This window comes from Myotis daubentonii, chromosome 9, assembly GCF_963259705.1.
Source record: "Myotis daubentonii chromosome 9, mMyoDau2.1, whole genome shotgun sequence".
Taxonomy (NCBI): domain Eukaryota; kingdom Metazoa; phylum Chordata; class Mammalia; order Chiroptera; family Vespertilionidae; genus Myotis; species Myotis daubentonii.
In genome coordinates this window covers 65,961,512-65,984,237 of record NC_081848.1, presented here as the reverse complement: position 1 = coordinate 65,984,237, position 22,726 = coordinate 65,961,512, and the positions used below count along the sequence as shown (strand labels likewise).

General features: G+C 43.8%; 1 protein-coding gene and 5 non-coding genes across 6 annotated transcripts; 3 read left to right on the top strand and 3 right to left on the bottom strand.

Moving 5' to 3' along the window:
- The first annotated feature begins 605 nt into the window (after window positions 1–605).
- LOC132242241 (olfactory receptor 4D11) lies at window positions 606–1,541 on the top strand. Its single transcript, XM_059711144.1, has one exon. The coding sequence runs from the start codon at window positions 606–608 to the stop codon at window positions 1,539–1,541; it is 936 nt and encodes a 311-aa protein (XP_059567127.1).
- A 6,572-nt stretch (window positions 1,542–8,113) lies between these two features.
- Window positions 8,114–8,186, bottom strand: TRNAV-UAC (transfer RNA valine (anticodon UAC)). Its single transcript has one exon. It is a non-coding gene; the product is annotated as a tRNA-Val (tRNA).
- Window positions 8,187–8,477: 291 nt separating this feature from the next.
- TRNAR-UCU (transfer RNA arginine (anticodon UCU)) lies at window positions 8,478–8,564 on the top strand. The gene is given in 2 exon segments: window positions 8,478–8,514; window positions 8,529–8,564. It is a non-coding gene; the product is annotated as a tRNA-Arg (tRNA).
- Window positions 8,565–12,250: 3,686 nt separating this feature from the next.
- On the top strand, window positions 12,251–12,323 carry TRNAK-UUU (transfer RNA lysine (anticodon UUU)). The gene has a single exon. It is a non-coding gene; the product is annotated as a tRNA-Lys (tRNA).
- Window positions 12,324–12,718: 395 nt separating this feature from the next.
- TRNAF-GAA (transfer RNA phenylalanine (anticodon GAA)) lies at window positions 12,719–12,791 on the bottom strand. Its single transcript has one exon. It is a non-coding gene; the product is annotated as a tRNA-Phe (tRNA).
- A 1,657-nt stretch (window positions 12,792–14,448) lies between these two features.
- On the bottom strand, window positions 14,449–14,521 carry TRNAF-GAA (transfer RNA phenylalanine (anticodon GAA)). Its single transcript has one exon. It is a non-coding gene; the product is annotated as a tRNA-Phe (tRNA).
- Between the last annotated feature and the right edge of the window lie 8,205 nt (window positions 14,522–22,726).

Below are 22,726 nucleotides of genomic sequence, written 5' to 3'. Positions count from 1 at the left end.
TTATTGATGTTTCTGTCTCTTTCTCCCTCTCCCTTGCTCTCTGAAATGAATACAAATATATTTTCTAATTAGATAAATAAAGGGAAGAGTGTTTCTGCAGAACTCAGTCCAAAGAGAACCATTTTGCAGATAGAGGTTCTTAAACTATTTAAATGGAACGCCCAATCTGGGGGGGCGGGGGGAAATCCTCCTGTGGAATTCAAAAGACCCCAGTCACAGCAAGTAGGCACTTGCCTTAACCACACATCAATCTGACTCCATTTTTATATCCTTTGTGTCACAATAGTCCTTTTCTGAATATTTCACATACACTTGTTTATCTTGGGTACTTAGAACTTGTATGCTTAAAACATTGTTTTCATGTATTTTCTAAAACATTATAATTTACAGAGTAAAGAATAATTAAGTGCATGCTTGTGCAATAAGATGTCATTTTGGACACACTGGCAATAACCTAAGCTATTCATGTGGTCATAACAACTCACTGGTTTTCAGACCTAATACTTGCCTCTATAAACCTGAATCCATTAAGGGAGAGTAAACACTTTCTGAAATAACAATTTTCATTTTTTCCAAGCTACATGAGGAAGAGGAAACATGATTCAATGGATTTGGGAAATGGCACCAGAGTGAAAGAATTTATATTTCTGGGACTTACTCAGTCCCAAGACCTGAGTTTGGTCTTATTTCTTTTTCTGTGTTTTGTGTACCTGACAACTCTGCTGGGAAACCTCCTCATCATGGTCACCGTGACCTGTGAGTCTCGCCTTCACACCCCCATGTACTTCCTGCTCCGCAATCTAGCCATCCTTGACATCTGCTTCTCCTCCATCACTGCTCCGAAGGTCCTAGTAGACCTTCTGTCGAAGATAAAGACCATATCCTATGCAAGCTGCATGACACAGATGTTTTTCTTCCACCTCCTCGGTGGGGCAGACATTTTCTCTCTCTCTGTGATGGCCTTTGATCGCTACATAGCCATCTCCAAGCCCCTGCACTATGTGACCATCATGAGGAGGGGCCGTTGCACTGCCCTCATTGCAGCCTCCTGGGCTGGGGGCTTTGTCCACTCCATCGTCCAGATTTCCCTGTTGCTCCCGCTTCCCTTCTGTGGACCCAATGTGCTTGACACTTTCTACTGTGATGTGCCCCAGGTCCTCAACCTCGCCTGCACAGACACCTTTGCACTTGAGCTTCTGATGATTTCCAACAATGGCTTAGTCACTACCCTGTGGTTCTTCTTCCTCCTGGTATCCTACACAGTCATCCTAATGATGCTGAGGTCTCAGGCAGGGGAGGGCAGGAGGAAAGCCATCTCCACCTGCACAGCCCACATCACTGTGGTGACTCTGCATTTTGTGCCCTGCATCTATGTCTACGCCCGGCCCTTCACTGCCCTCCCCACAGATAAGGCCATTGCTGTCACCTTCACTGTCATCTCCCCTCTGTTGAATCCCTTGATCTACACTCTGAGGAACCAGGAAATGAAGTCAGCCATGAGGAGACTGAAGAGAAGACTCATGCTTTCTGTGAAGGAATAGAGTAAGCATCTCCAACCTCTTCTTCACCAAGGATTCCTTTCATGATTTTTCCTACAGAGTCATACTTCTGTACTCAAATATATTGTCAATAAACCAACTACACTTACCAGATGACATTTTATTTTCCTGTTTAAGTAATAGATTATTAATAACCCAACCTTCTGGTAAGCATGAAATAACTAGTATTATAGGATTAAGCTAATTGATGTATTTCTACACAAGGACAACTATAAAACAGCGAAGAAATTAATTGAATTCAACTCCTTTTTCAAGGGGTAAGTAAATAGCCCAAACCAGTTTGGCTCAGTGGATAGAGGATCACCCTGTGGACTGAAGGGTCCTGGGTTTGATTCCAGTCAAGGGCATGTACCTTGGTTGTGGGCACATCCCCAGTAGGCAGCTGATTGCTCATTGATGTTTCTGGCTCTCTATCCCTCTCCCTTCCTCTCTGTAAAAATCAATAAAATATATTTTTTAAAAGAGGTAAGTAAATAGAAGCCTATCGATAGAGTGATTTGCTCAAGAACTTGTATAAATTCAATTACAGAGAAGTCTCCAGCTACCCAATCTATTGCTCTTCCGCCATGTGAATGTAATTTATTACATTACTAGATCTGTCTATGCCAAATCCTGTTCTAGAAAGAACTCATGATCAGTGCCTCTGAAATACACATACCTGGGTACATGTCACTTATCACAGATTAAGAAATTTTCTCCATTTAGTTAAACTCCATATGGTCTTGTGACCTAACAGGTACATAATGGTTGTCCTCCTGCATTCTTACCAGGAATGAAAAAGCTTGAGATTTCCCATAACGGCCTAACAGAATTTATCTTATGCAGTACTAGACATGTCAGATGCACAGTCTCATGGAATGCTTAGACAAAGGCAGAACCTCGGGATCCTACACCAAGAGCAATCCATTCTCACTGGGCAAGACCTGATTTCTCCAGGTGCCACCTTACCAGGGCCAACCTCAGATGGGCTTTACTATTGAGGATCTACACATTCTTCCCACCAGAGAGAGAAGGGACATGTTAAGGGAGGTAAAACTCTAACCAGTCTATCTTCCAATCTGCTGGTGTTTGTAAAGAGGCAGTCTAGGCTAGCACTTTCATCTGGGGAAGCATGATAAAGGTAAAGTGAAAAGGAAAGCATTTTAGCTGAAAGCTCTGGGATCTGAGTCAAACGGACCTGGGTCCAGATCCTACCTCTGCCATCCACCAGCTGTGAGCAAAGTATTGTAACTCTTCACAGGCCATAGTTCACCTATATAAAGGTACTCATAATATTCATCTCATGGAGTTATTGTGAAGATTAAAATGAGATGATACATGTGAAACATATGATGCCTGGCAGATGATAAATGCTCAGTTAAAGACTAGTATCATTATTTTTTTTTAAATATATTTTATTGATTTTTTTACAGAGAGGAAGGGAGAGGGATAGAGAGTTAGAAACATCGATGAGCGAGAAACATCAATCAGCTGCCTCCTGCACACTCCCCACTGGGGATGTGCCCGCAACCAAGGTACATGCCCTTGACCAGAATCAAACCTGGGAGATGCTCTATCCACTGAGCCAAACCGGTTAGGGCGTCGTTATTAATATCATCCTTATTGCACTGTTATACTCTTCTCCTACATGGCCTATAGTCCTCATTATTTAAAAACAAACAAACAAACAAAAAACCTGATGGGTCCCTGGCTGGTTTGGTTCATTGGCTAGAGCATCGGCCTGTGGACTGAAGGGTCCTGGATTTGATTCTGGTCAAGAGCACATGCCTGGGTCGTGGGCTTGATCCCTAGTAGGGGGCCTTCAGGAAGCAGCCAATCAATGATTCTCTCCCATCATTGATGTTTCTATCTCTCTCTCCCTCTCCCTTCTTCTCTGAAACAAATAAAAATACATTGTTAAAAAACTGATGGGGCCCTGACCGGTTTGGCTCAGTGGATAGAGCATCGGCCTGCGGACTCAAGGGTCCCAGGTTCGATTCCGATCAAGGGCATGTACCTTGGTTGCGGGCACATCCCCAGTGGAGAGTGTGCAGGAGGCAGCTGATCGATGTTTCTCTCTCATTGATGTTTCTAACTCTATCCCTCTCCCTTCCTCTCTGTAAAAAAATCAATAAAATATATATTTTTTTTAAAAACTGATGGGGATAGAAAGCATGGGAATGTATATTAAATTGAAAGCATCTACCATCTTAAAATGTCTAGCTTTCTGTCATTAAAACTTGACAATAAGTTTGCTTGCTATTTATACAGCTTAGAGAGTTGCTCTAAAGCTGATGAGATAGAGCATTGGAAAGATTCATATCAAATAATTTAATGGGTCCAAGATAAATCCTGGCTTTGAGAGTAGAAAAAAGAGAGCAGACCAAGACATCAGACCTAGGAGATATAAAAGAGCCCAAGGAGAGTTAGTCAAAGAATAGTGAATGCTGAAGACAAACTTAACTGATGTCCCTCCTGGCATCTGGACTAGCCGCATAAGTATTCATAAACTAACTGGTTTAATTGTTCGCCATTCCCTGTCTCCTGGTCTAACTTTTTATAATATTAACTTACTTCCCCTAATATGCAAAATCTAAGAATAATTCTTACTTTTCATCATGCACAGGTCAGGTAGCTCTCTGGTCTCAAGAGTCCGCAGGCTTCTCTTTTTGAAATTGCCTATGAAAAATGCATAACACAGACCACCTTATAGTCCATTTCATGAATTGTGTCCTTTCCATTCCTTCCTATCTCTTGTGACTCACTCAAGTCAGATTTTTATCGCTATGTCAGAATTGGGTGGCACCAAAGATGTATGGGGCCTGAATCACTGTACCTCAGAAGCATAATCCCTGTCACAGCACTGTCCCTGAGACTTCCTCAAACCCGTGTAAATACACAACATAACCTGATTCAATAATTCAGGGGAAGGGGAAAGCAATTGCATTGGATTACAACATATATCATTTATCTGGATGGACATAAAATCACAAGCTGGGCTGCATTCCTCCCCTCTGAAAGCAGTTTTTGTCAGTTGATTAGAGCGCCATCCCCATACACCAAGGTTGCAGATTTGATCCCTGGTCAGGGCACAAACTACAAGAATCAACCAATGAATGCATAAGTAAGTGGAACAACAAATTGATGTCTCTCTCTCTCGCTCGCTCTCTCTCTCTCAAAAGTCAATAAATACAAATTTTAAAAAAGAAATCAGTTTTTGTTATTAAGCTTTGCTGCTAAGAGCCATAGAAAAGTCAACCCGTTCTGGGCACACACATGGCTTTCAAACTGCCTTTTCCTGCCTTGCTTTCTGAATCAAACATTTTAGCAGTCAACATTTCTGGCTGCCCATGAACCCAATAACATAATTCTAAAAAAATTAAATTGATGAACATCAAGATCTGTCACTATGCTACCTCTAAGTGAGCTGTGGATCTCAGAGATGCAGACTAAAATAATTGCATAGGGCAATGTACCCATCACATGAACTGAAATTGCACATATAAATCTACACTGTCCAGGCCCTGAGAGCTGCTCTGACAGCCGCCACAGAGCTTTGATTTTCCCATTGCTGCCTTTTATTGAAGTTTCATTTCTCAGCAGGTTGCAGCCAACCCCCAGTGAATCTGATGTAGGTGCCTTGGGCATCACCACACTCTGAGCAGCACTGCTCCAGGTCAGTGCTTTCAAGCTGCAGATCCTGAAACTCTAAGGGGTGTGATGCCATTAGTAGGTCTGAACATGCACTTTTTTTAATGAAGTAGAATAATCTAGGATAAAATAGAAAAATCCCTAATTAATCAAATATATTTTTTAAAATTGTTCCTTGAAACCTTTATTTCAGACACACGTATGAGTACAGTGGTCTTGATGTAAATAAAGTGTATTTATTAGCGTGTGTTTCAGTGAAAAAGGGTTTGAAAGTCACTGGTCTAGGACACCCTCTCCTGTTACCATGCCCTCGTCCCCTTAAATATGCAGCAGCATACCTCATACTCTGCTCCTGCCCCTGTACTAGATCCGTCCAACGTCAACATTCAGGGAGTGTGTAACAGCCACTAAAAGGAGCCAAATCCTGGATCCTGAAGGTCAGAGAGCCTCTATGACTAAACCAGGCAATTCATCAAATCTAAAAGTCTAAGAAAGTAGGGGAGGGGGAGGCCCCCAAGGACTTCAGCACCATCAGAACCAACCTCATGGGCCTGAGAAATCACTCCATTAGGCCCTGTGTCTTTGAGAAACAAGTGAAGTTGTTTCCAGTTCTACTGATATTGAGGCTGAAGGCCAGAAAGTATCATAGACATTGTATCCAAACTGTCATGGACCCGCACCAGATGTTCTTTAAAGATGGTAATGAGGAAAAGGGGAAAGTCTTTTTAATTTAAATGAAGTATGAGGGCAGTGGGCGTGGAGTCCATCCACAAAGGAGGGAGGTGGCTTTTGGGATTATCCCTCAACTCAGTGGTAGCAGCAACATTTAAAAATAGCCCAAGCTCAAAGGACCTAAATAGACACCTTTCAAAAGAGGACATTCAGAAAGCCAAGAGACATATGAAAACATGCTCAAAGTCACTAATCATCCGAGAGATGCAAATCAAAACAGCAATGAGGTACCACCTCACACCTGTCAGCCTGGCTATCATCAACAAATCAACAAACGACAAGTGCTGGAGAGGATGTGGAGAAAAAGGAACACTTGTGCACTGCTGGTGGGAACGCAGACTGGTGCAGCCACTATGGAAGACAGTATGGAGTTTCCTTAAAAAACTGAAAATGGAACTCCCATTTGACCCTGTGATCCCACTTCTAGGAATATATCCCAAGAAACCAGAAACACCAATCAGAAAGGATATATGCACCCCTATGTTCATAGCAGCACAATTCACCATAGCTAAGATCTGGAAACAGCCTAAGTGCCCATCAGTAGATGAATGGATTAGAAAACTGTGGTACATCTACACGATGGAATACTATGCTGCTGTAAAAAGGAAGGAACTCTTACCATTTGCAACGTCATGGATGGAACTGGAGAGCATTATGCTAAGTGAAATAAGCCAGTCAATAAAGGAAAAGTACCACATGATCTCACTCATTCATGGATAATAGAGACCATTATAAACTTTTGAACAATAATAGATACAGAGGCAGAGCTGCCTCAAACAGATTGTCAAACTGCAGCGGGAAGGCCGGGGAGGTTTGGGGGGCAGGAGGTAGGGGGGTAAGAGATCAACTAAAGGACTTGTATGCATGCATATAAGCATAACCAATGGACATAAGACACCGGGGGATAGGGGAGGCTAGGGGACTGTCTAGGGCGGGGGGATAAAATGGACACATATGTAATACCCTTTGTAATACTTTAAGCAATAAAAAAATAATAATAATAATAATAAAAAATAAAAAAATAAAAATAGCCCAAGCTAAGTGAAATAAGTCAGTCAGAGAAAGATAAATATCACATGCTCTCACTCATTTGTGGATTATAATGAACAACGTAAACCGATGAACAAAAACAGATGTAGAGACAGAGAAGCATCGATCAGATGCTCAAAACTCAGAGGGAAGGTAGGGGAGGGTGGGGGTGAGGGGGAGAGATCAACCAAAGGACTTGTAGGCATGCGTATAAGCATAAGTGACTGGATGTGGACAACAGGGGGTGAGGGTGAGGGCAGGATTGGGAGGATGAGGGGACATTGGGGGGAATAAGGACACATTTGTAATATCTTAATCAATAAAGAGAAAATAAATAAAATCTTTAAAAAAAAATAGCCCAAGAAAGGTTTAGGAGGGAGCAGGCGGAGGGCCCAGCGCACCCACCTGGGTTTGCTCTCTGGCTCTTACCCCTGTGCCACTCAGACTCCTACCTTCCCTCCCGGGCTGGGGGACAGGCGTCCTGTGTTCCAGTGTTGGCTGGAACAAACAGTAAGTTTCTTAGCAGCCTTCCGTTTTCTCGGGCGCTTTAAACGGAGTTACGGTCTTCCTAGGGAGGCGGCTTTGGGCTGCTAGAAACGGAGTTCGCGTTGCTGTTTGTTCTGGTCTCTCTGGGCCGAGGTTGATGGACGTGGTTGAGAGGAGCGCTCGGAGGAGCCAGGCTAGAGTTTGGTCAAGGGGAAAACCTTTGTCAGAGAGACATCGTGTAAAACATGCTGTTTGAACTCTACCACAAGCATATCTTTTTTCAAAAAGTATTTTTAATTTAGGTATCAGTGGACTTGGAGTTAATCAACAAAGGAAGGAGGTAGCGTCGGGATATCCAACTACTAGTAAATGGTGGCACCTGCAAGGTTGAGAAGGGAGCAGGAGGGCCCAGGACTCCAGCCCTGACACCTGCAGGCAATGGCGCCGGAGCCGCGGCGCGCGGTGACTCGAGTTGGGTCAGGGCGCCTGCACCTCCCGGGAGTTGCCACACGGGGGCAGCCTTGTCGGCCGATCTATGGAGGCGCGCAGGGAAACGGAGATGGCGTGGCGAGACTAAGCGTGGAACAAGGGACGAAACCGCACGGTCTCCTGCTTCCTGGAGCAATAAAGGAAGATCAGACAGACAGAAGGAAACCCTACCCCAAGGTGTAACAAAATGGCTCCACTGGGGCTCGAACCCAGGACCTTCTGCGTGTAAAGCAGACGTGCTAACCGCTACACTATGGAACCGCACGTGGGTCTCTCGTTCACCAAGACTGAATAACTCCACACAAAGACCTTTTTCTTTCCGCTGTGGAATGAGGCTGAAATGTGATTGATGTCAGGCGATCTTTGAGGGAAAGAAATATTCAAAAGAGTTTCGGACTCTCAAACACAGCTCCGATCCACGCTTCTTCTTGGCAACACAGAGGACACGATTTCTTGGAGAAAAATATCGTACCCTGGCCCGCCAGCGAACAATCCCCGGTAGACACCACTCCTGCCATGATGTAAGCATCGCAGGAAACAATGTTGCTGCTTGGCTCTGTGGCGCAATGGATAGCGCATTGGACTTCTAGACAGGTTAGAGGCATTCAAAGGTTGTGGGTTCGAGTCCCACCAGAGTCGTTTTTGTTTTGATACGGGTGAGGGAAACTAGAAGTAAAAAGAAAAAAAGCAGAAAAAAACCCTACTCATTTAGTAGTAAAATCTCTAATTCGACTAGCCCACCATGAAAACGAAAGAAACTGGTTCCAGTGCTTTTGTTAGGTCCTCATTGGTGAAGGTGTGAGAAATCCCACTACTCGGTCTTTTTGATTATTCTCATGTGGCTCCAGAATTTCCGTTGACTGAAGACGAAGAAAATAGCAGGATGTGATAAAGTTAATGAGATATTTTTCTCTCTGTACATTATTGTTCTTTTACATCAGGAATAAAAATTTTAAATTGTCCTGCAACTTTTCAGCAGCTCAGTCCTACTCAGATTATCAATCAATAAGAATAGGCCAGATATTTTCTTGGGTGGCTTAATGGATAGGGCCTTGGCTTCAAGGCTTAGTGGGTTTTGTGTTTTTGTAGGTTCAAACCCCGTCTCTGCTAGAAGCTATTCTGCTTTTACCAAGCAGAAACAGGAAAAACTTTTCCAAACTCCCGAATATTTAACCATGGTTAACTGTGTGTCTGTTGAGCAATCCTAGGTTTTTCTCCAGGTGACAGTAGTCAACACAGTTAAGTGACAATGATATTCCAATCTGAAAGTTAGTGACTTTTTGCCAGACATGGTTTGAAAAACAGAAAATGATCTGCGTGAAACTATCTTACATTATGGGGGAAACACACTGTGCAGTAAAAACATTCACTCTCTGACATTAGTTCTTTCTTAAGATCCTGCCATGTGACAAGTACTGTTCTAAATCCTGGGATTGTGGGCATGCAGAAATAAAAAATGCAAAACTAAACAAAAAATAACAGCAACAGAAAAGACCAGGTCCCAACAACAAGGTTACTGCCCTGAGGCATTTTTATGACAGAATAACAGAAGGGGAGAGACAGTTTATAAACAAGCAAATAAGTGGAATTTCAAGTGGCAATAAACGCTGCTATAACGAAAATAAAGCGGGGTGGCACGGTAGAGTGGCATAGAACTTTCTCAGGACAAATTATTCCATTTGACGATGGAATCATTCACCTTGACAGGAATGTTCTCCCCTTCTCTCTACCAAGACCAGTTCTGCCCCTCATCCTACACTAAAAGCCTTCCCTGACCTTTGGCCCGCATCCAACTATCCATTCATTCATTCAGCAATGGTTTTTGAGAGCTTGCTGTGTGCCAGCCATTGAACCAGGCACAGGGGATATACAGGGAGTTTCTGTCCTTACAGCAGAAACATTCTAGAGGAAAGACAGACCCATTAAACAGGTGTTTAAGGTCGGTTGTGATGGGTGCAGCAACAGTGACAGGCTCAGAGCCCCCAGTACCTAATTCCTTCTGGAGATCAAGCAGGGATCTCTGGGGCAAGTCCTGATCTCTGCCTCTCTTTACAGCAGGGGTCCTCAAACTTTTTAAACAGGGGGCCAGTTCACTGTCCCTCAGACCGTTGGAGGGCCGGACTATAGTTTTAAAAAAAAAAAAACTCTGAACAAATTCCCATGCACACTGCACATCTTATTTTGAAGTAAAAAGCAAAACGGGAACAAATACAATATTTGTATTTGCATGTGGCCCGCGGGCCGTAGTTTGAGGACCCCTGCTTTACAGATAGGATGGAACTTCTAAAACAAAGGTGGGAAGAAAATGGCATTTCAAGTGTGTGTGTGTGTGGGGGGGGTGACATAAAAAAGCGGGGGTGGCACTGTGGTGTGTTAAAGGAAATACAAACAGCTCCAGTTAACTGTCTCTATGCTAAGCAGGCTACTAATATATCGTATTCAGTGTTTGGCTCCTGTCAATCTAGTCTGTCCTAGGAGAACAGGAAACAGGTCTTCATGTCTCCTGCATTCAGAGCTGTACTCAGCAGCCATTGTGACCGCAGGACTGTTGTAAGAAGCTGAGCCAAAGGCTCACTAACTGCCCCCAGGATTGACCTCGAGGCCCAGGAGGCTGTCTTCCAGGGGGGCCTGGATTTAGTGTTCTTGCTTGAGCCCAGACTTGTCATCTGATTCTTAGGGCCCCACATCCTTATTTGTGGAAACTGTACCTAATTCATTTGTGATTTTTCAATACCAGCAACTCTCCGACAGAACCTTGAGGCCTGGAGGGATTTCCTGCTGGGAAGGAAATACCAGCTTTTAACATTTCTCTGCTGGGATCTGTCGAACACACGGGATCTGGGATGCTTGGTCAGAAGAGCTGCCTATGTGATCGCAGAAGGTGGAATAACTTAACAGATTACTTCTTTTTTTGTTCTTCGTTTAATTTATTACAAGAAATACATGCTTGTTTTTTAAAATCCAGTAATACAGATGTACCTGAAGAAAATGGTAAGAGCCCCCCCCCCATTTTCAAACATCATATATATGCCAAATATATTAATATATATAGTTTAAGGATTCAGATACATATCTTTTAATTTTTTTTCATAAATATAATACCATGCACATTGTTTAGCACCTTGTGTTATTTTTGCTTTACATGGATATCTTTCCGTACGGATCACCTTTTATTTTTTATTTTTTAAAAATATATATTTTATTGATTTTTTTACAGAGAAGAATAGAGACTTAGAAACATCGATCAGCTGCCTCCTGCACACCCCTTCCTGGGACTGTGCCCGCAACCAAGGTACATGTTCCTGACCGGAATCGAACATGGGACTCTTCAATCCGCAGGCTGACGCTCTATCCACTGAGCCAAACCGGTTAGGGCCAGGTCACCTTTTAAATATTGCTCATAGTTCCGGGTAGATTTCTGCATGAAAGAACGCAGACCTCAGGGTGCCCTCACACAGTGGTGTCCCTGAACTCCCGGGAGGACTGAAATGCTTGTGAGGCTCCATCCCGTAGGATTCCCTTCCCGAGTCTTCGCCCAATGCCTGAAGAAATGGCATGGCATAATAAAGGAGCAGGACGAGTGAAAAAAATGACTCATTAATTATGTCCGGGACACAGCGGCCCAGGGTAACAGGACTCCCTAAAACTATAAATTTCAGCCTGTAGCTTGTCTGGTCAAAGCCTCTCCAATGACAGCTTCAGGAAAACGTTCGGTCCCCAGCGCACGTGCTTTCCCGTGGGCTCGGGAGTCTCATTCCAAGCCTCCAGGGGCGCAGTCACCACGCTCAGCTCTTAGACATCACCAGCCCCTGAAGACTTGGCGGCTCCTTGATTCCGGTGTTGGCCCGGTCGTCCGGGATCCGCAAGAGCGGGCCTCCTACCATCAAAGCTTGGACTGGGTGCTTCTGTTCTTCGTGTCTTCCGCCCCATTTAGGACCCGGGACCCGGGACCCGGGACCGGGACCCGGTCTTTGCAGCTCCGCAAACTTGCTCGGGTTCCGGAGCGCGGCAGGCACTCAATCAATGTCTGCCCAATAATCTGTTGGAGGCCTAATCAATTATTCATGATGCTCCACCCACAAGACGCTCCCAAACTGCAAAGATTGGGATTCGGCCAAAACTGGGATGAGAAATCCCGCTGCCTGTGGTGGGAGAAGAGGAGGAATAAAGACTCCATTCCGCCTAACGCCTGCTCAGTATGATTTTGTACTTTCACTTCTCAGTGAATCAGCCAAAAGATTCAGAATTTTAATCCAATAAGAACCGAATGTGGCCACTTGGCCTATTTTACTGCAGATTGGTGGGAGCAAGATTCCCCTGTCAGAGCCCGGATAGCTCAGTCGGTAGAGCATCAGACTTTTAATCTGAGGGTCCAGGGTTCAAGTCCCTGTTCGGGCGGGTTTGTTTTTATACACACACTACACTCTCCATTCGCAGTGGATGAGAAAAGATTTCAAGTCCAGCGAGTTGACTGCACTGGAAAACAAACCCAACACCTTTCACCTATAACCCCGACGTTTTAGCCACCCCGCTACTCGTTACCAATTAATATCCAGTAGTCTAACTAGAGTGAGTGATTAAAGGACCGGGTGAAGATCATTGCGAGGTTTATGTTTTCTTTTTTCTTTCTTTTTTTTTTTCTTTACTTTCTTTGGTTCATGATTTCTTTAACAGGCTCAAGCTCTTAGATTCCTCAGTATTAAATACTGTAGTCTCATTGTCATGTGCCTGCTGAGACGCTATGAAGAAAGACAGGAACCCCGTCCTAACCAAAGATAGGTCTGCAAAAGACCTGCCGAAACCCGGGATCGAACCAGGGACCTTTAGATCTTCAGTCTAACGCTCTCCCAACTGAGCTATTTCGGCAAGCTTGAGAAGAACTCCTATGCTGTTCAGGACACTTTTTTTGGTTTGTTTTTTGAGAGTTACATTTATTAAAGCTGGGGACAGTGAAATAAGGAAGGCCCTAGAATAGAAGGCCCAATAGGAGAGAGCCTACGCGGGCTGCTTTGGCTCACTGAGAAATAAAGTGAAAGCAGTGAGCCAAGGAGGGGCGGCTGCTATCAGCTCAGGGAGAGTCAGAGAAAAGGGGAAGCCTTGGAGGGAGATTCAGGGGGTTAGCCCGGGAGGAGCTGCTGCTGCCCATTGCTCCCCTGGTTGCAAATCTCCTGGGGTCCCTTGGAGTTTAGGAGATGTAGGTCTGAGAGGGAAGAAAGGCCTGGGCCTGCTCCCGCGAGGGAGAACAAGCTGTTCAGGATTTTTTTTTTAAATCCATCATCATCCTTTCAATTTCTAAGTTCACCTTCCAAATTTAGCTCTGAGGTTTTGAAAGCTGTGAATGAGAAAAGAGACCACAAAATATGCCTTGTAATGGTGAAAGCTAATCCAACGTCTTTCCCCCCACTCTCTATTTCCCCATAACAGCAATTTTCCATAGAAACTACAAACAGGTATAAGCTCAACCTCTAGAGATGATCGGGGTCTCTCTTCCTTCTAGTGAGGAAACTCCGTGTGTGGGGTGGCTTTCCTTGTTTATCCTCTCTGCTCCATAAACTTGCTTCCGCTTGAAACTCTGTGCTGGCTTGGGTTTTAATTCTTTCTTGCCAAGCCAAAAACCATCTTGGCTCTGCTGGAGTCGCCCACTAGGGACTCGCCCCTCTGGCACCATTACCAAAAAGCTTTCTTCCACCCAAGAACCCAGAGATTTGAGGGATGAAACCCCTCATCAGCTAGCATCCTGGCAAAGATTACAGCAAGTGGAGGGCATTTAATGGGTCCAAAGCAATACTTCTCAATTTTGCGTTTTTCACCAAACCGGGTTTTGTAGGAGGTAAGAGCTGGGCCTCACTCCTCTCGCCCACGGCCCGCCTGCCAAGGAGGCGGAGAAAGCATTCCTTAAGCGTGTGTTCCATCACCTTTGCCTTGAATGCAGGGGCTCATCATCTTCAGAATGTGTTTTTTTTTTAATTAGGATCCTGTCCAAAGCCTCCAAATTCCCCTCTCTTCTGTCACCATCCCAAGCTAGTGTGGGCAACTCTGGAAGCCTGGGGACAGGCGAGAATAGGAAATATCGGTCCCCCCTGAGAAATCCAGTTCGCCCAGACTAGAGTTTGAGTATCTTTGCCCCAGGATGGAGGTGGGGGTGGGGTAAGAGGTGCGCACCCAGTTCAAAGCGGTGCGAGGATACGATGTGCAGTAGTGGTTTGCGACTTAGTAAATAAAAGTAGTTACATTTGAGTTTCAGAGAAACAACGAATATGTATGTACTTTGTAATTGCAATATTTGTGAATGCTTATATTTAAAAAAAAAAATGTTCGCCAAACTAGATGGGGCTTCCGATCCCCACCCTCACCCGATCTCCACTAAAATCTGTTCCAAAGGGAAAAAAACACACCAAACAGTTCATTCCCTCCATGTCAATCCACGCACGCGGAGTGGGACTGTCCACGGGGTGGCGACCTGGGACTTTGTCATAAAAAAGAGAACTATCTGGAAAACCTTGGTGGTGGCGTCTAAAAGAATTGCCGAAACCCGGGATCGAACCAGGGACCTTTAGATCTTCAGTCTAACGCTCTCCCAACTGAGCTATTTCGGCGACGCCTGGGCGGGGCCGTTCCTCATATGTGTAATAAACATTTGTTTCATTGTACCAAACTAGGTCAGTACAGTACAGAGGTCCGACTGGAGTTAGGCATTCAATAAATATCACAGAGGTGAGGAGATAGGATTGTTATAAGCTAGAAGTAATAACTACTTTTACTTTTCGCAGTTGTTTTATTAACTGTTCTGCAATCTGCTTTCCTCGATTAAAAAATAAATCATCGCCGAAACCGGTTTGGCTTGGTGGATAGAGCATCGGCCTGTGGACTGAAGGGTCCCAGGTTCAATTCCGGTCAAGGGCATGTACCGTGGTTGCGGGCGCATCCCCAGTGGGGGATGTGCGGGAGGCAGCTGATCGATGTTTCTAACTCTCTATCTCTCTCCCTTCCTCTCTGTAAAAAGTCAATAAAATGTATTTTAAAAAATAAAAAAATAAAAATAAATAAATAAATAAATAAATCATGGACTTCTTTTCATGCCAGTTGTGTAGAATATTTTATTCTTTTTAACCCATACACAGTATTGAATTGTATGGATATAACACAATCCACTTAAACAAATTCCTAATGATGGACATTTTTACTCCCCCTCCTAGTTTTCATTATTAAAAACAATATTTCAATAATTATCATTTTGTATTTATTTGTTATTCTTCTGAGAAGGCAGATTTCCCAAGGTCAAAAGATAGGAACATTTTGAATTTTTCACATAATTGTCAAATTGGACTCAGGAAATGTATGGAAGAGGACGGTAAAGCAATTTGTAAAGATTTCAAATGTGGACTTACAATGGTACCTCCAGGTGAGGCATACATAGTCATTATATCTCTATGTTAAAAGCATTGATTTGCTAAACCTAAATATTTAAAATATACCTCAATTTTTGTAAGTCCACATTGGCATTTAAAATTTTTTTAATATATAGACATTGTTAAAGAGTGGAATTGGCTCAGACTGCTCTCAAACTTCTGGAAGCAAGCTGTGGTTTAATAATATCCCCTAGAATGCAGACTGGTGCAGCCACTATGGAAGACAGTATGGAGTTTCCTTAAAAAACTGAAAATGGAACTCCCATTTGACCCTGTGATCCCACTTCTAGGAATATATCCCAAGAAACCAGAAACACCAATCAGAAAGGATATATCCACCCCTATGTTCATAGCAGCACAATACACCATAGCTAAGATCTGGAAACAGCCTAAGTGCCCATCAGTAGATGAATGGATTAGAAAACTGTGGTACATCTACACGATGGAATACTATGCTGCTGTAAAAAGGAAGGAACTCTTACCATTTGCAACGTCATGGATGAAACTGGAGAGCATTATGCTAAGTGAAATAAGCCAGTCAATAAAGGAAAAATACCACATGATCTCACTCATTCATGGACAATAGAGACCATTATAAACTTTTGAACAATAATAGATACAGAGGCAGAGCTGCCTCAAACAGATTGTCAAACTGCAGCGGGAAGGCCGGGGAGGGTTGGGGGGCAGGAGGTAGGGGGGTAAGAGATCAACTAAAGGACTTGTATGCATGCATATAAGCATAACCAATGGACATAAGACACTGGGTGATAGGGGAGGCTAGGGGACTGTCTAGGGCGGGGGAATGAAATGGATACATATGTAATACCCTTTGTAATACTTTAAGCAATAAAAAATAATAATAATAATAATAATAATATTTTTAAAACACACACACACAAAAAAAAATAATAATATCCCCTAATATGCTTGTTGTATTCCACCTCCTCCCATTTCATAATTTTGCATCATTTGTGTTTGTATAACCAGGTGGGGCAAAAGTGGGTCTACAGTGGTTCATATGGAAAATAATACAATAATTAATAAATAATATCAGAATAAACTCTGTTTTACGCACTCACAATCATAAACGTACTTCTGCCCCGCCCTGTATATGTAATTGAATTAGCCTTGGCCCTCACTGAATCAGAAGCTCTATTGATGGGGCTCAGGACTATATATTTCTAAGCTGACCAGGTGATTTTTTTTTTAAATATATTTTATTGATTTTTTACAGAGAGGAAGGGAGAGAGATAAAGAGCCAGAAACATCGATGAGAGAGAAACATCGATCAGCTGCCTCCTGCACATCTCCCACTGGGGACATGCCCGCAACCCAGGCACATGCCCTTGACCGGAATCGAACCTGGGACCCTTCAGTCCGCAGGCCGACGCTCTATCCACTGAGCCAAACCGGTTTCGGCGACCAGGTGATTTTAATGTGCAGCCTCGCTCAGCACCCCATTCCTCAATTCTCATACGAAAATGTAGTAGTTAATGTCTTAATCGCTTGCGCAACCTCTCCACAGGTACCTCCAGCTCAGTATGTCCAAAAATGAATCCATCTTTCCCTCTAAACATATTTACCTTACAACCACCTTCCATCTAAGTTTCCCAAGCCAGAGAAATACAAATTCCTTCCTCCCTTGTTCTGTTCGTCACCCATAATTGTACCCAAGTGCCGGTCATTTTCAGTTCATTATTTCTGGAATCCCTCTACTACTTCAGCGGTTCTCAACCTTGGCTGCACATTAGAATCACCTGGGAATCTTTTTAAAATCCTGATTTCTGGGCCTCATCCTCCGGAAATTCTGTTTCTTTGTTATGGGGTGGGGCCACAACATGAGTAACAAAGAAACAGAATTTCCGGAGGATGAGGCCCAGAAATCAGGAGTTTAAAAAGATTCCCAGGTGATTCTAATGTGCAGCCAAGGTTGAGAACCACTGCTCTACTTCTTCTCATTCTCAAATCTTTTCCAACCTCTTAATTGATCTTCCTACTACAAATTAGTTTCCACGCTGGAATCCATCATTCAACTTAAAAATCCTTCACTGGCTCCCTCGCTGAAAAGAAAAACCAAGGCTTCTTTACACGGTACATGGAGACTTCCCTAAGGGGCTTTCCCGCTCTCCAGCATCATATCTGTGCTCTCTCCTTCACTCTAAACTCTAAGCATCCATACAGCCATCCACACTCAGGATGCGTTCCTTGACTTGGCTCGTCATCTTTGTCCATGCAGCATTTTTGCTATTACCCTTCTGCTAACCTCCATTAAAACTTCAACTTTAAACTTCCATACTGTCTCCTAAATTCTAGAAACCTTCTCTGGCATATATCTTATCCCCTCCCTCCCCATCTCTATAGGCTAGTTGCTTTCACACCACTTATCGAACCGGATTGTAATTCTTTGTTTACCTGAGCTCCTTCTTGCCATTTGTATCCCTAATATATGTTACATAACAGGCTGGAGTATATGTTCAATGAATGAGGACGTTCCTAGCCATATCTCAGGGCCAACTGGTTCTTTACTAACTTCTAAAATCACCTGGTCACCTGCAGGTGTGGCTCAGCGTGGACCTATGAACTAGGACAGTGGTTCTCAACCTGTGGGTCGCGACCCCTTTGGCAGGCGAACGACCCTTTCACAGGGGTCGCCTAAGACCATCCTGCATATGAGATATTTACATTACGATTCATAACAGTAGCAACATTACAGTTATGAAGTAGCAACAAAAATAATTTTATGGTTGAGTCACAACATGAGGGACTGTATTTAAAGGGCTAGAAGGTTGAGAACCACTGAACTAGGAGGTCATGGTTTGATTCTAGTCAGGACACAGGTTTCCAGCTTGATCCCCATTAGGGGGCATGCAGGAGGCAGCTGATCAATGATTCTCTCATCATTAATGTTTATCTCTCTCCCTTCCTCACTGAAATCAATACAAAACATATTTAAAAATAAAATCACCTGGTCAAACGCAGGAGATGTGACCTCGGCAAGGCTATATATTCTGAGCTCTTTAGTTCTTGCCTTTAAGGATGCCTCATCTGGCCACCCTAGCTCCTTCCCCTAAGAGATCGCTGTGAACTAAAAGAGGGGCACTCAACTTGAAATGAGTAGAGGGGAAAGTCTGAGGAAAATACAACCAGATTATTTTGTGAGTTTTGGAAGAGAAAACCATAAAAGGCTTGGAATGCTTCCCACAGGGCAGGGCAGACTACTGGGCAAAAGCTTTATAAACTTTTAGAAGTGAGCTCTAAATTTTTATGACAATCTTAGTGTTTCACAAGGTATACCTTATAGTGAATAAATTCCAAAGATTTTTTTATGCCACCTTGTAGGACTATACATTGGTTTTCACTCATCTTGCTATAAGTCAAGCAGACCCTTGAAATATATGGGATTAATATTTTTGTGGGACTTCAGAGGTCCCTCACAAGAATAGCAATTTCTGAGAGAGAAACCAAGATGGCGGCATAGGTAAACACCAGAAATTGCTGCCTCGCACAACCACTTAAAAAATACAACTAGCCGAAACCGGTTTGGCTCAGTGGATAGAGCGTCAGCCTGCGGACTGAAAGGTCCCAGGTTCGATTCCGGTCAAGGGCATGTACCTGGGTTGCGGGCATATCCCCAGTAGGAGATGTGCAGGAGGCAGCTGATCGATGTTTCTCTCTCATAGATGTTTCTAACTCTCTATCTCTCTCCCTTCCTCTCTGTAAAAAATCAATAAAATATATTAAAAAAAAAAAAAACAACTAAAAGACAAAACAGACATCATCCAGAACCACAGGAAGGCTGGCTGAGTGGAAATTCTACAACTAGAAGGAAAGAGAAAAGCACAGTGGGACTCAGAGGAGGTGCGGAAGTAAAGTGCAGGCGCACGTGGTAAGGGCTGGCAACTCAGGACACGGTTGTCTTTGTCAATGGGGAGTCTCAAGTTCCCGACAGCTCTGAACTCCAGTTCTGGGCGAGTCTCTGGGGACCCAGACTCATATGGGGAGAAACTGGACTGTCTGGCATCGGGCGGAACTCGAGGGCGGCTTTCTCTCAGAGGTGCTTGCAGCGATTACCGCAGGACACTGAGAACTGGGACCTCTAAGGGCAGGACTGAGGATCTGCCATACTGTTTGCTCCGCCCTGTTGATTCCTTGAGACCCCGACCCACCCAAGCTGTGCACAGAGGCTTTTGCATATGAAAGGCCTGGCCCTTTGCAATCTGAAAATTACCTAATAAACTGCAGCAGGGTCAGAGAGACCCAGAACTTCCAAAAGAAGGCCCAAGGCCCCACAGCAGCTTGCATTGCTTCACAGCTGGGCCTCATCTGGGCACCTCCAAATCCCAAACAAGGAAGAGGAACCTGCAGATCTCTCCGTAGCTCCTGCTGGGTAGCCTCAGGAAGAGGCTAAATTAGCACGTCTTTAGAGATCCAAGAGCCAGTGTACCCAGTGGTCAGAGTGGGACCATCCAGATTACAACTCCTCAGATCCATAAGGGACACACTCACGGGGCAGACTCAGTGAGCACCAAAGCCCCACTGAAGCAAGTCTTGCCCCATAAGGGTGTCTCCAGCACAGAAGTTCTCCCACTGTAGACAGAGCTGATTCTCACAGCCAATTGGCCTGGAGGTCAATTCCTCCCAGTGATACTTACAATAATCAAGGCTTAACTACAACAAGACTGTGCACAAAGCCCACAAAGGGGTGCACCAAGAGAGTCCCCCTCAGGTAATTGGGGAGGCAGAGCCACTGGGCCCTATAGGACACCTAGCACAGAAAGCCACTCTATCAGCACAGGGAAGCAGCCAAAATGCAGAGACAAAGAAACAGGTCACAAATGACAGAAATGGAGGAAAGCAAACTACTGGATAGAGTTCAAAATCACACTTTTAAGGCTTTTCAAGAACTTTCTAGAAACTGCTGATAAATTTAGTGAGACCCTCAAAAAGTCTGATGAGTCCGCCGGTAAATGTAGTGAGACCCTCAAGAAATCTAGTGAGACCCTCAAGGTTATGAAAAAGAACCAACTAGAAATTAAGCATACACTGACTGTAATAAAGGATATTATGCAGAGTTCCAACAGCAGACTAGTGGATCCCAAGAATCAAGTCAAAGATTTGAAATATGAAGAAGCAAATAACACCCAATAGGAAAAGCAAAATGAAAAAAGAATCCAAAAATACGAAGATAGTGTAAGGAGCCTCTGGGACAGCTTCAAGCGTACCAACATCAGAATTATAGGGGTACCAGAAGAAGAGAGAGAGCAAGATATTGAAAACCTATTTCAAGAAATAATGACAGAAAACTTCCCCTACCTGGTGAAAGAAATAGACTTACAAGTCCAGGAAGCTCAGAGAAACCCAAACAAAAGGAATCCAAAGAGGACCACATCAAGATACATCATAATTAAAATGCCAAGAGCAAAAGACAAAGAGAGAATCCTAAAAGCAGCAAGAGAAAGACAGTCAGTTACCTACAAGGGAGTACCCATACGACTGTCAGCTGATTTCTCAACAGAAACCATGCAGGCCAGAAGGGAGTGGCAAGAAATATTCAAAGTGATGAATACCAAGAACCTATAACCAAGATTACTTTATCCAGCAAAGCTATCATTCAGAATTGAAGGTCAGATAAAGAGCTTCACAGATAAGGAAAAGCTAAAGGAGTTCATCACCGCCAAACCAGTATTATATGAAATGCTGAAAGGTATCCTTTAAGAAGAGGAAGAAGAAAAAGATAAAGATACAAATTATGAACAACAAATACACATCTATCAACAAGTGAATGTAAAAATCAAGTGAATAAATAATCTGATGAACAGAATAAACTGGTGAATATAATAGAATCAGGGACATAGAAAGGGAGTGGACTTACTATTCTCGGGGGGGCGGGGAGGAAGGGGTGTGGGGGGTGTGGGAAGAGACTGGACAAAAATCGTACACCTATGGATGAGGACAGTGGGAGGGGGGCGGTAAGGGCAGAGGTTGGGGTGGGAACCAGGTGGAGGGGAGCTATTGGGGGAAAAAAGAGGAACAACCATAAAAATCTGAACAATAAAGATTTAATTAAAAAAAAAAATAGCAATTTGTAATTTTGCTGAGTCATAAATTTTGAGTGTGGTTGGACCCCTTAGGATCCATATCCCAACCCATCATGTCACAGTAGCCCATTAAAGGATTAAAGAAGGGAGTATTAAAATGTTTCAGGTATATTTGACTGCTGCTAGTGGAGGAAATTACTAGTATATACCACAGTGGTATTCAGATTGCAGGATGCAGCTCTAACAAATGTAGAGGGTCTCCTGGGATGGCTTTTAGCTCCCCGGAAAGAAAATAAGCACTGCTGAAACTTAACATCTGGTCCAGCATTGGGAATCAGACAAATGACTTAAACAGATAAATGGCCTCTCCACAACCAGGCTAGAAAAACATCCCTGACAACGAGAGCCATGACACCTTAAGGAGCCTGAGGCCGGACTTCAAGAATGCTCCTTCCTACAGGTGGACCCCCCCTCCCCCAAGATGGCACTATCCACAATAAGTCCGTGGAAACAGAAATGTGAACTTCTGCATGATGTGATCTAATCCAGGAGGAAACAACTATCAGCTGCTTTCCAACCCAGTTTCTCCCAGAACACAAGGTTGTAGGGGTCACAAATTCTAGGGTTAAACAAACTGGCTTTGAATTCCAACAATGTGACTAACCAATCAGCTATGTGACCTTGTGTGAATTTGTAGGTTAGCCATTTCAGTGCCTTTCTTCATATTCAACATGGTGATTGTAACATTAACCTCTTCAGATTGTTAAAGTGTAAACCAATGCGGAGTTCCTATCTCAGTACACACACACACACATACACACACACACACACACACACACACACACACACACACGCTCAGTAGGTGGGCAGGCTGGGAACTGTGCTTGCTCCCTAGGCCTCTCCAGGCCCCTTTGATTACTCTGCCCTGCTCCTCCCCTCCCTGAACTCTTACAGAGAAAACCTAAACGAGCATTTTCACTGTTACTTCTCCCCAAGGTCTTTAAATCAATACTTGCTTACATTTCAAAATATAGATTTGAATTCCTGTATGAAACAGCTCAGAATTTAAGAACCTAAACAGGAAGAGAGATTAAGTTTTTATGTTTGAGGTGAAACAGGCCCAGAATCAATAGCCAAGGTGGGGCACCGAGGATGACAGTACTCTGAAGCGGGGGTGGGGGTGGGGGGGGAGGGGCCTCCAGCGTGCTGTTCAGCAGCTGAAACACCTGGAGATCTGAGCCGTTTTTCTTTCTGTTTGTGAAGATCATCATCCCAGATCCCCGAGAACAGATCACCCCTGGGCCCGCTCTCACCACCATTTCCTACCTAATAGAAGTGAATCAGACAAACAATA